The sequence below is a fragment of the Pteropus alecto genome, unplaced genomic scaffold (assembly GCF_000325575.1).
Source record: "Pteropus alecto unplaced genomic scaffold, ASM32557v1 scaffold20, whole genome shotgun sequence".
Classification (NCBI taxonomy): Eukaryota; Metazoa; Chordata; class Mammalia; order Chiroptera; family Pteropodidae; genus Pteropus; species Pteropus alecto.
In genome coordinates this window covers 47,785,907-47,799,692 of record NW_006436298.1, presented here as the reverse complement: position 1 = coordinate 47,799,692, position 13,786 = coordinate 47,785,907, and the positions used below count along the sequence as shown (strand labels likewise).

The 13,786-nt window shown below is 38.0% G+C and overlaps 1 protein-coding gene and 1 long non-coding RNA gene across 3 annotated transcripts in view; one reads left to right on the top strand and one right to left on the bottom strand.

Annotated features, from left to right (window-relative positions):
• CUNH5orf63 (chromosome unknown C5orf63 homolog) overlaps positions 1–12,321 on the top strand; it is a 21,092-nt gene extending 8,771 nt beyond the window's left edge. The window contains exons 2-4 of the mRNA XM_015590300.2: positions 7,156–7,273; positions 10,901–10,957; positions 11,682–12,321. Coding sequence (XP_015445786.1) covers positions 7,163–7,273; positions 10,901–10,957; positions 11,682–11,858 — 345 coding nt within the window. The 5' untranslated portion in view covers positions 7,156–7,162 and the 3' untranslated portion in view covers positions 11,859–12,321. The remainder of the gene's footprint in view (positions 1–7,155; positions 7,274–10,900; positions 10,958–11,681) is intronic.
• The window catches only part of LOC112480629, a 141,582-nt gene that overhangs the window by 114,445 nt on the left and 13,351 nt on the right, over positions 1–13,786 (bottom strand). The window lies entirely within an intron of this gene.

Below are 13,786 nucleotides of genomic sequence, written 5' to 3'. Positions count from 1 at the left end.
ACTGAGCAAAGCTCCTAAGTCTCCCGGTCTTATTAGTGTAAATTTGTGAAGTAGGTATCCAGTGGCACAGCCCTGAGAGGGGTTCAGCTGCAGGCCAACTTTATCCCAAGCCTCTACCCCTCCAGGGCCACCTGTTAAGATTCAGTAAGCAATCCAACTATATGCTGTGCTTATACTTGCCTCAAAAGGCCACACCAGAAAGCGAGGCCAGCTGACTCCAGTGTGAGTCTTGGCACTGCTCAGCAAGGAGCACCTGACTCGCTGAGGATATACGTGGATGTGGCTTGGGCGGGGCCGCGAGTTGGGGGAGGCGGGCTTTCAGGGAATCTTCTGGGTGAGCGACCTCTGTTATCCAGTTTGATGACTTCTCGGCTATGGTGGCAATGTCCACGCACTGGGAGCCGGGGAGGGCTTAACAGGGAACAATGGATACCGCTGGCACTTCTGTACAGAGCGATTCTCGCCTTGGCCCTCACTCCCTGTATGTCCCTGGTGTCCCTGCACGCAGCCAAATGGGGACTGGTGCTCAGAGGGAGCAGGTCTGTCACCATGAAAATCTGCTCGCGGACGCGGCCCCTTTAAGAGGCGACGGCCGCTGCTGCTGCCACAGCCTCCATCTCACTCAGTCACTGAAGACCAGGCAACCAGCCAGCATCCTCACCCCGTCCTACTTTCTGCTATTGTTGGATTTCTCCCTAGTTGTATGGCTTGTTCATCAAGATCCCGGGCGATTTTCCTTGCTACTGCTCCTCGTTTCTGTCACAACTTTGATTTGGTCACCAGAGGAATGAACAGAGCCTCTATCATTTACACCATTTTTTTCCTCTCCACGACAGACCATTTTTGAACCCCTTCTCCTGCTACTCTTCCCCTTGTTTACAAACACACGGTCCTTTTTGTTCTTCCAATAAGTCAAGGTTATCCACACCTTAGAGCCTTTGCACTTACTGTTCCCTGTCCCTGAAATGCTCCTCCTTCAGATGGTCCTCACCCTTTAGTCTCAGTAAAATGACACCTGCTCAGAGTATCTTAAAGGATCTGCCTTGGTCGCCATCACATCACCCTGTTTTACTCCCTCCCCTCTACTTATCACTAATACTATCTAATATTAAAGAGACCCTTTAACGTCACTAAACTATGGACCCTATGAAAGCAGGTACCTTGCTTTCCTGTTCACCACTGACCCCAGCACTTATATAGTATCTAATACTTGGAAAATATCAGATAATTATTGAATGAATAAATGAATGGCTCTCATCCCACACTTAGATTGTCATAATTGACCTCTAACCCTTTCCCACCTCCATTTTCCTTTCCTCTGCAGTCAGTCCTGCATGGTGCTGCCAGATCAATCTTCCAAAACACTGATTTTATCACATCACTCATTTAGAATCCTTCAGCGGCTCCCATCAAACAGGCCACAGCATTTTAACCCCAGTGCCTTTGTGTCTAACCCCAACTTTGTAATCCTTTTTTCTACATATCCCAAATCCTCTGTGATTTAGGATCCTTCTCTTGTGAAACCACCTCCAATCAGCCCACAGGACTCTTCTCTTCCTTTCTCTCATAACATTTAAAGTTGTCTGTTAGATGTCCCTGTTGTAATCTCTCCTGTTGTTTACATTGTTTCAGTTAAGAATTTAACTCCCTTCTCCTGAATCTAATGAAGTACATCTATTCTTGTTGCTTGCATCTAGCATGTGAAGTTGATTTCTCCACGTGAGAGTTTTATCTGGAGGGGAAGAAATGAACTAAATACCAGGCAGGATGAAGAGAAGAAGAATAATTTTACTTAATTTTACTTAAAATTTGAAGGAGGTGGGATATGAGGACAGAACGCATGTACTATGGGTAGATATGTAAATGATATATACCTTCAGTGAAACTGTAATCTTACTGGATAGGCAAGGCCCACACTTTAAACAGCTTGTTGAATGTAAATTAATGTAGCACCCATTGAGCACAAACAGGAATAGAAACAGCCAGACACTTGGAAATCTCACAGCCATGGTAATAATGTGAAGGGAAGTAAAAAGGGGTTTTGTCTCTAGGCACTTCTCTGACCAGTCATACCTTTCTGGGACTGATTCTCTACTGGCTTCTCTGGCCCCTGTGTGGTGAAACTGTTGGCAATGAAATCTGGAAGTAGAAGCTGCAGGGTGTGTGGTGGACGTGTAGTGTGAGAGGCCGCTTCTCACTCCCTGAGGCTGGTTTCGTGAGTTATGAGGGATCAAATTAGCAGTCCAACTGCATACTCAGAATGAAGCTGTGGTGATCATTTTGCAATATACACAAATATCAAATCATGTTGTACAACTGAAACTAATGTTATATGTCAGTTATGTCTCAATTTAAAAAAAGAATGAAGCTGAACATAAGGCCATGTACAAGTGGGCCCATAGGTGAGTGGTTAGCTCAGGGTCTTTGTTACAACATCTTGTTTGAGTTGGCTCCACCTCCTAGGCAGTTCCCCTGGCCAGGTACTCTGCTGAGGCTGAGGTGCTGGAAAAGTACCTGAGATCTCACTCATGCCAGTGACTGAGGGCCCCACTTCAAGCTGGGCCTTCTACTCCCTACTCCCTGATTCTATTCTATAGCCTCATTCTAGTCCTGCTTAGCCCCTTGGATTTGACACCCCAAAGTATCTGCTCAATTTTCGGCTTTGACTGTATCCCTTATATGTTGCCTCTCCTTGTCATGCTTGGCTCCACACTTACACCCAAGATCTCAGATTAGGTTCCTAATCGTTTGAGAGAGAGGGATCTTTGGATACAGCTGACTGACCAAAAAGCACATAAGAGCACTGGTAAGGATTCACTTGTCCCTGTTTCCCTGGATTAGGTAGAGCCCAGTGACCTAGATGAGTCCCTAAGAGCAACCTCACCTCGTTACATAAACTTCAGTAATCTAAAATAATGGTTTGTTCCCAGTAGGGCATGCGCACATGTGCACATGTGTTTGTGTGTTCTTTGGGTAAAAATAGGAATTTCTAGTTCTTTGGGTAAAAATAGGAATGTTATACTTAGATGTAATGAATGTGAAATGGAGCACTTAACATCTCACATGGCACAAATGACTCTTTATGGAACACAGGTTCAGTGAGAGCTATGGTAATAGTGTTTGGTTAATGTCAGCTCAGCATTAAATTTACATTACACTCTTGTGAAGAAGCTCCAACATTACCTGTTAATAACTCAGGCGGTATCTGGGCTTATATAGACTTTTTGATTTTGCACATGAACTAACACTGCAGCTTACTGATGAGGAATCATGTGAACTTGGAAATCTGGTGTGCCAAAGGATTCTTTGTATCAATAAAAATTCTGGTCAGTGAAGGTCAGTTTCTCTACTCAAGCAAAAACAATGTTGTTTCCTTTCTAATCAGCCACATACAGTGTTTGAAGAATCCAAGAGCCCCACGTAAGTGATGTGCAGGCATAACCTGGGCAGCTCCTCATGCAAGAAATGAATAATCCTTAATAAAGGCTTAAATGACCCTGGCTTCTTGCTGTACTATAATCAGTTGTTTTAATGGTATACCTTCAGTGCTTTGCAGAGAAAATGCTATGAAGTTAAGTTATCTTCCTTATCTTGCTTCAAGGAGGGCTGAATTGGTCCAATCAGTCCTCCCACCATGTTGTGCTTGATTCTGTTATAAAGACCACTGAAGTCAGCCTTGGTTTTGTTGAAAAGCCAGCATTCCCTTTCTCTTTCAGGGTGATCTGTGCCTCTGAGCAACAGTGGACTTGAAACAGCAGGAGTCACCATCTTTATTGTTAGTCTGTGGAATTAGTTTTAGGCATATTCTAAATCCAGTGTTATGCCTTTTGCTTTTTTTTTTTTTTGGTCTGTGACAAAGATGACCCAATTGTGCTTCTTTGATATTATCAACACAGCTCTTTTTGCTCATATCATAGAAGCATACAACAAAATACAAAGGATAAAATCGTGTCTGTGTGTAGTAAGAACACGCATTCCATAACTAAATTCAATGACATAATCAAAAAGGTGTTGTCCTCTCACAGTCATGAGCTAACAGGCAGAGACCACCTTTCAGAATATTTTTTTATAGCGCTGAGATACTATTAAAAAATAATAGAACTAATGAAAATGTCACATTGACAGAGTAGCCTGTATTAAGATTTTACTTCAAGAAGGCATGATTCAGTGAACGTGACATTGACAGCAGTGGTACTAGGGTTTACAGAGTTAATAAAATATTCTAAAAATACTATACAGTTCCAATTGGAATGTATCATTTTTCATTTTACTTTTTATTTCTAGAACTAAGTGGACTCCAGTGTTCAGAATTTTAGCCATAATGTCTTATTTCTACATAGAAGAGGTAAATGGCACTTTCCCTTTATATCAGACTTTCATATAATTTTCCAATACAAAGAAATAAGTTATTTTAACAATGTGGCATAATGTATGTACCTTAGGGCATTTGGGAAATATGCAGATAGTAAAATTACATAATTCTAATGCATTTCTCAGTAAATGAATATGGGATGTTTAAGTGATAAAATACTTGCAACAAAGTAGAAATGGAGACTAATAGTAGAAAAGAGAACTAGTTTTAAATAGAATGGTTGTAGCACTGCCGAAGACTACTTAGCTCTCTGGGTTGGTTGAACAAATATCCAGCAAATCTGGAATGAATAGCAACTCTGTTTACCATGACAGGCTTTATTTGTCTTGGGCACAACCAAGACCACATGCTGTGTTTTGTCATGTTGGAAATACTAAAGCAGATTTCCATTGTGAATGTGAATATTTTTTTAAAGCCTTCACACCTCAGTCTCAACTCAGCTAGGTAAAAGCAATGTTTTCCTTTCCTTACCAGCCAGACATCAATAAATCTTAAATCTTAAATCTTTCCATCAAAGGCATGTAGCTGCAGTTCACTGTCCTACTTGTCGTCTTACATCACGGTCATAGATGGCCTGATCCTTCTCATTTCCAAGAGCTGTCTTTCTACCTCTACTCTAACAAAACTCATTTTTAATTTTCTTTCTCCTCCATATAGTACAGCTTCTTTAACTCCATCCCCTAGGAGGGTGTGCTACTATTGGCCTAGGGCTGTCCCAAAACCAACAATGCAGAAATATCTACCTAGCATAAACATAGCTAACATTCTACTTTCCCCCCTCATTTATATCCTGTGTAGACAAAGCCATGTTTAGCAGCTGTTGTCTCCAACCACATTTGGAGTTGTTGATTCTGCTGAATTTATGGGAAATGTGTTTACCAGGGCTTAACACTTAGTTGAGAGTAGCACAGCATATTGTGAAATTGTTTAGATCCACTTTCTACCTTGGAATAATGCTGGGTAGCAGATTCTTGCAAAATTCTCATTACATCTCTTTTTTATTCATTATCCTGATCGTTTAGTTAGTGGGGAGATCCAGTGAGGGTTTAAGAGTGAAGGAAAGAAAAGTGCTTTCATGGATTGGAATCTCTTTGTCCTATAGTCTTTATTCTAGTTTGATATGGGTTGGTGTTTTTCTCTAAAGTCATATCATTCTGTCTGAAATGAGTTTAACCTTACACTGAGAAGCCCGGTCACCGGTAGAGATTAGCGTGTAATTAATACAATCACGCTGTGGAGCAAAGCAGAGGGAGATTCAAGGTGGTGGCAAAAGGATTGGGACCAGCTGCAGCACACTGGCCCAAAATTTTGTGGACACCCTGAGAAGCACTAACCTTTAGTTATGATATGAGATATGCCCAAATAGTGACTGCTATGCACACTGAGTATCTGATCAGAGTTAACGGTGAGACTAAAGATGGGGAGAAAGGCTCACCTCAAAACCTTTAACATTCAAACAAATATTTTAACATCTACTATGTTAATTATAGATACTTGGGCTACTGGGTGAATAAGTACCTGCTCTTATGGAACTCACATTGTAGTAGAAAGGAGATATAGGTAAAGAAATAGATAGTGAAGGATAAAAGAAAACTACAGCAAGGTATGAGGAAGGAAAGTGGTGGGCTGACCAATATTGGTAAGATAATCACCAAGGCATTTCTAAGGAGGTGACATGAACCCAGGACAAATGAGGAGAAGCTACTTAAAGGTTTTTCATACAGAGGGACAGCAAGTGTAGAGATCTTGCTGAAGAAAAGATCTTTGGGTATTTAAGGAAGAGAAAGAGAATCTTTGTGGCTGCAACTTTTCAAGATAAGGGAGGGAAAAGTGATAGATGAAGTTGAAGAGAGAAAATAAAGCAAAGTTATGAAAATCCCAGGAATAAATTCATCTTGGGAATATTGCTGAATGATAAAGCCAATAGTACATATTTGTTTTAAAAGTGAAATGATCATATTTGGAGTTTTAAGGACAAAGCTGGAGACTCAGTAGAATAACTAGAAATAAGTAGGGTATCTTATGTCGAACAAAGTAGCAGCATGAGGGAGCTTCAAAGCCTAGTGTTTGACATACTGCTATTATCAAACTGTTCTTATTGGAATATCTCCAGCAGAAACACTAGCACATTTGTGTGTTTTCAAAAATGATGGTAATCTCCTTTTAAAACACTTCTTGAAGAGTTGAGCTTTTTGTTTCTGACAAGTTAACTCTGCCTAACTCTCCTCTATGGCTCCTCTATGTACAGTTCTGTGTTTCCCCATCTCTTGCAGCAGAGGGGCATAAATCTCATGAGTGATAGCCTTATCCATCATCTAGGGAGTTGTGCTGCTTACTTATCGTTTCCTTTACTGTGATAGTGGTTGGATGTTGTTGAATGCTTGCTAATAAGATAAGCTATTTCTGTGAATAAAAACTATCTCAGGAAACCTCCACATATTAGGGTATCATCAGGATGCTAGCAAAATCTGCAGGTGAAATTTAATTTTGTATTCAAATTAACAAACCCATGCAGTTTGCTTACAGAAACCAAGTGATTAGGCACACAGCTAATCCATAAATATGCATTTTTTCCCATTCTAAATTTGGTTTTGTTTGGAATGCAGTGACTATGGAGGCATCGTAGGGACTAGGCAAACATCTGGTCCTCTCTGACACTCCTGGACTCTAAGAAGCAATTCTGAAGCCTTCAAATTCCATCAATGGCTTGCAGCTTACTGCTCATATTATAAAAAGCAAAGTCTAGGGCACATAAATTTACTGGTCTGTTTTTCTTTTGGCAGAATTAAGATGCTCTGGTTTCAAGGAAATAGCATGCAACTTGCCAAATACTCCTTTCTACTCTTGAGAAATCTGTCTGCCTCTAAGACTGTTCTGCCTGTATTGACCTTATTCACAAAGGTAGAGTGAAAAGTAAAATTACTACTTTAAAAACAAAGTATTAAAATTGTTGGGTGAAGAAAGTTGTACATTTAATAAAGAAGAAAAATGTTGAAAGGAAAGCTAAGAAATAAACTTCCTTCCAAACTGCTCAATTTTACAGTTCCAATAACAACAGTAGTAACTCTGTTTCCTACCCAGATATCCTACCCAGATACTTTATTGTCTCACAATTAGAGGAAAAATTGATATATATATATATATATATATATATTAGTCATATGATCCCTACATTGAAAGAAAGAACTATCATATTATAATATGATGTTTACAAATGTATCTCTTAGAAACTTGGTTCTTATCTGTGACAGTTATATTCTATAAAGTCACCACAAACATTGAATTAATGAATACTGAATCATTGTTCCTTGGGAAAATACAGGGTTAGATTCCTATGAGTTTCTGGTAACAATATTTTTGTCAGTCGATCAATACATAACCTGTTTATGTGTGTCTGTTTAAAGGCACCTAATTTAACATATATTGTTGGTTCATTAATATTGAACTCACAGCCAACAGCACTATAACTCATGCCTGAACAAAGCTTATCTAACACAGTATTTCCTCCATAAGGCCTATTACAGCTTTCTTGTGCTTAGAAACACTAGATAGCACTTCTGCACTATGCTTGGGGGCCATGTTAAACAGCAAAATGAACAAAAAGCACAAAAACGCAAAAACATGGCATTAAATAGACCATGAAAAGGACACTTGTTTACAGTATGAGCTGAAACGAGAAGGCAGAGCATCATCTTACACAACTTCAGCGGGGAATGTGTACTTTGGGTGACTCAAAATTTTCTCTGCCTTGTGCATGCAAATGTCTATGAATGACTTGCAAAATCACTATTCTTATTGATCTTGAGGTTACAAATAAAGTTTTAATGAATAGGTGAATTCGTAAATCCACAAATAATAATGATTGACTACACTTGTTTTCTTATCTGTGACACTAGTTTTAAGCCATGAAGCTAGTTTAAATTTTTAAAGGGCTTTTTGTCCTGAAATTTATAATACAAGCATTATTGATTTCCTTTTGATATTTAACATTACTTTGTGTGATTTATAATCAAAAGAGAAATAAAGTGCAGGGTAACAGAATTAACTGTAGTGAATAATACTGCAATTCAAATGAAAAAGCTCTTGTATTTCATAGATTTTTCAGATTTCAGGCATTTTAGCAATTTGATAATATCTGATGGGTTACCTAATAATAAAGTTTAATAAGTTTTTAAAAATTAATTTCTTGGTGAGAAGAGTTAATCTAAACTACTTTTCATATCCATGAGTATATATTATACTGTTGTATATATTACATAAAAATTATGGAATAAAACTATTTTACATGTGAGAATTAACCACAAAAATAAAATAATCTCTTAAGACTAATGGTGCTCAGCCTAACTATTCTGCACTATTTTTCAGTTTGAGCAACAGCCAAGTTAGCTGTAAACATTTGTAAAAAATAATAATAATAATAATAGAAAATATACACTAATCTTCCATTCACCTTAAAATTTGTACTGAACCCTCAATCTTTGTTATCAGGCATTTGATAAGATATCACTCTCACCTTCAGGAGTTCACAATCCAGAGAAAGAAAAAGCACAGTATTGAGTCTCTTTCAGTTATAAATAATAGAAAGTACTTCCCAGAGTAGCTTTAACAAAAAAAGGGATTTTATGGGTTGGTCTGGTTTCAGGAGTAGCTTCATCCTGAAACTGAGCACATGACCAGTCTCTTCAGCTCTGCATCCTCTGGGTTAAATCTGTCCTGACTCTGCCTTTTCTCATGGATGACTGCAGTTGTCCCAAGCCTCAGATCTCAATATATTGGATATCTACAGAAACACCAGCAAAAGCCTCATGGCTCTCTATTGGCTCTGATGGCTGATCCCCGAACCATTCATAGCCAAAGGGATAGGATGCCCTAACTGCCTCGGCCTAAGTCAGGTGTTCTAACCTTGTTGTTTAGAAATGAAGTCAGCAGTATGCTGAGAGCAGTTCCTGTGAGGCAAAATCATAGCAGTCTTGCTACAAGAAAGGGGCATGAGTGGTTGACAGCCAACCCAACAAATGTTCACTACAATTCAGAAGCTAGAATAAATGCTCTATTGGTACCATGGAAAATCCTAGACAAGGATGTTTGAATGGTCCAGACCACTGGGTCTTATCCTTTTTCAGTTCATAGACCTCTTTAAACTTTGACAAAACTTTACTCATAAAAATACACACACGTGATAATTTGCACAGACTTCCATCGGCACCAGCTTTTAACAACAAAAAAAACCTGATCTAACTCTACTAAAGTTTTTTACTTTAAAAGCAAAATGTTAGTACATTTGATACTTCTGAAATTTAGCTTGTTCTTATTTTGCTTTTAAGATCCTCTGTTGACTTTTTGAAAGGTTCTCAGAAAATGTCAACATGATTATCTTAAAACGTCACAGACCATCCATAATCTGTTTATTGATGATGCTAATAGTAACAATAATGAGCCTAATTTCCTGAACCAGGAAATTAGGGCCAGAAAGATCCTTCTGAAGGAAAACTGCCTTTTGAAGATCTGGGTCCTTATTTCAAAACAAGCTATGAGTTAAGCGGGAAGAAGGGCCTTTCTTTAATAAAACAGTTCATTTCTTCCTGTTATTTTAAAAAGCAGATTTTATATAAATATCAATAATGTTGACTCTATTTTGAGCTCATGCAAGAGAACCTATAGCTAGTCCTTGTTCATAGAGTCAAGGACTGAGAAGCCTTTAAAGTCTGCCAATGACTCATAGCATTCTCAACAGACTTCTCCATTATACGGTTAGAGTACAAACAATAGGCACTGAAACTTGCTTGCTCCGCAAGTGGAGAATTATCTGGAAAACCTATAACTGGCACTTATAATGAGAAAACAGACTAAACATTAAAGAGTTGGTACAATGATCATCAAAAAAAATTTTTTCCCCTTTTTAAAGATGGGCTATTCACTATCTAACTCCATCTCAATGGGTTTATTCCCGTGAGTAGATTAGGAAAAACAGGCCGGCAAAGCTCAGTGCCCCCCATTCAAAACTGACTTTTAGCCATTCTCGTGATGTCAGCCCGGCCAGGAAGGTGCTCCTGACCTAGGAAGGACAAAGATATAGGACTATATAGATCAGTGAAAAATAATCTACCCAGGTATCAATTAGATGATGACAATAACAAAATATGTAAGCATCTAAATGTATTGTGTATATGGGTATGTATATATGTATTTATATGTAATATCTAATAAATTCAGATGCTTACATTTGTTACACACATATATGTGTGTGTATGTATATGTATATATGTAAGTATAACAAATGTAAGCATCTAAATTTATTAGATAGATTTTGGAAAAAAACCAAAACAACTAAAAAATGCTGAGAGCCCATTTACCATGAAATACTAGCTATTTATAAGATTCTATGGCAGTGTTTTATTTTGGAAATAAAAGTGTAATTAACCTGGTAGTAAAGAGTCCTTTAAAATAGGTATAATTTGCTTCTTGTGGTTTTTGCCAGGCTTCATGCTATTCTTTGGGTTTAATGGCTTTATTTTTTTCTTCCTGTAGGATCCATGTCCCCTTTGTGATGAAGCTAAGGAAATACTGGAGCCTTATAAAAACAGGGTAATATAGTACAGTGTGGCTTTTTGTATATGGAATAGATAGTGTATGTGATATAAGGTATCCACCCTGATCCTTTCTTTGGGAAAAGATATTAAATAATTTTTCATTCAAATTTTCTTTCTATTCTTCAGAGAGAGGTTTTAGTGCTGATTTCCATAAAACTCATTATCCCTAAGTACTATTCTCTGAGTAGTACTGTTTTTTTTTTTTACTCTGACTCTTAATATGAGTCAAAATTAACTAGCAGGTTCAATATTCATGCTTTCTTTAAACTCTTGTCTTATTCCTTTTTCTCTTATTTTGTCATTTCCATGGAAGTGTTCTCCTGTAGCAAACCATGATGCCTTTCCCATTTCTAAAACAAAAAAAATGTCTTTCCTGATTCTCAGGCAGCTTCCCAGTTGGGACATGCTTTATATCACTGGGAAAGGAGTAGTGCCTGGATGCTGACCAGTTGGGACATGCTTTATATCATTGGGAACTGAGTAGTGCCTGGATGGTATACCAGAAAAGTGGCAAAATCGGGAATTAGGGAATTTAATGAAATCAATCAAGTTGTGGAAATCAGGAATATTAGATCACAAACCAACAACAACAAAAACCTCTCAGCATTAGAACCAGTCTGGGGATCAGTTTGCCACTGTAGTTTGTCACTGTAGTCACTGTAGTCATTGCATCATTCCATGTTCTCAAAATATAGAGTTTTAGTCTGTCTCTATTTCAGTTTATTTTACAGGAGGTGGACATCACACTTCCAGAAAACTCTGCTTGGTATGAAAGGTATAAATTTGACATCCCTGTCTTTCATTTGAATGGCCAGTTTCTGATGATGCATCGAGTAAACATCTCCAAACTTGAAAAACAGCTCCAGAAACTTGAGCAGCAAGATGCTAGAGGCTGATGAATGCCCTCATGATTTTCCAGCCTCGCTGTCCAAAAGGCATCTTCCTGAGGAAATGACCATGGCCTCATACTCCTTTTGTCACTTTCACACAGTCCTAACGATGTTCTGAACTCAGTGGTGTCAAGTAAATGTTGACTTTCCTCTCCTGATTGATGAAAGTACCAGTGTGGGAACTGTTTACCTGTTGGCATTTTATAAAATAAGAGGAGTGTATTGGCGGAAAGGGGATGATGGAGGGTGGAAGAAATCTATTTATTTTTCTTTTTTTTGTATTAATATGGAAACATTTCACATTCATTGGACAGTGCTGTTTATAGGAAGAAGGCTCTGCATCTCTGCTGCTGCCCTAAGGGCTTAACTTTTTAATGAAAGAATAAATGCTCTTCCACTCAGTAGATAAAGTAAATGTGAATTGTTAATAACTGAGCACAGTCAATAAAGGGATGTTTTAACAAATACATCTGAAGCCTATTTCTGTGGAATTTAATAATACCTGTTTAAAATTAGAGCTCATTTTTAGGGATAGAAGAGAATAATTATCCTAGCTTAAGAGGCTTCATTTGAGAAAGAAAAAAAAAAAAGACTTAAGCTCCCAAAATGCATATGAGTCTCAACATGCTTTGCATGTAGTCAGTGAATTGATTTGTAATATTTGAGTACTGTTTGGATAGTTTTTCAGTTATCATCAATTGAGTTAACTAAGCTTATAAAATAGTAGTTTTATCAGGTTTTAAAATCTTGGGGAAAATTCACTTCTGACTATAACTGGACAGATATGTCATCTAAAGACAAAATATTCTTCACCATTTTATATAAAGTATTAAAAATGTAGCTGTGTACTCTTATTTATATGTAGTGGGGTTTGGCCAATATAGGAATGGGTTCATTTAAAAACAAAATTGCCTGTCCCTTTTAAAATCGCATCATTGCAATTTCATCTATAATGAAATTCTTTTCATGCTTTCTTTAAACTCTTGTCTTATTCCTTTTTCTCTTATTTTGTCATTTCCATGGAAGTGTTCTCCTGTAGCAAACCATGATGCCTTTCCCATTTCTAAAACAAAAAAAATGTCTTTCCTGATTCTCAGGCAGCTTCCCAGTTGGGACATGCTTTATATCACTGGGAAAGGAGTAGTGCCTGGATGCTGACCAGTTGGGACATGCTTTATATCATTGGGAACTGAGTAGTGCCTGGATGGTATACCAGAAAAGTGGCAAAATCGGGAATTAGGGAATTTAATGAAATCAATCAAGTTGTGGAAATCAGGAATATTAGATCACAAACCAACAACAACAAAAACCTCTCAGCATTAGAACCAGTCTGGGGATCAGTTTGCCACTGTAGTTTGTCACTGTAGTCACTGTAGTCATTGCATCATTCCATGTTCTCAAAATATAGAGTTTTAGTCTGTCTCTATTTCAGTTTATTTTACAGGAGGTGGACATCACACTTCCAGAAAACTCTGCTTGGTATGAAAGGTATAAATTTGACATCCCTGTCTTTCATTTGAATGGCCAGTTTCTGATGATGCATCGAGTAAACATCTCCAAACTTGAAAAACAGCTCCAGAAACTTGAGCAGCAAGATGCTAGAGGCTGATGAATGCCCTCATGATTTTCCAGCCTCGCTGTCCAAAAGGCATCTTCCTGAGGAAATGACCATGGCCTCATACTCCTTTTGTCACTTTCACACAGTCCTAACGATGTTCTGAACTCAGTGGTGTCAAGTAAATGTTGACTTTCCTCTCCTGATTGATGGAAGTACCAGTGTGGGAACTGTTTACCTGTTGGCATTTTATAAAATAAGAGGAGTGTATTGGCGGAAAGGGGATGATGGAGGGTGGAAGAAATCTATTTATTTTTCTTTTTTTTGTATTAATATGGAAACATTTCACATTCATTGGACAGTGCTGTTTATAGGAAGA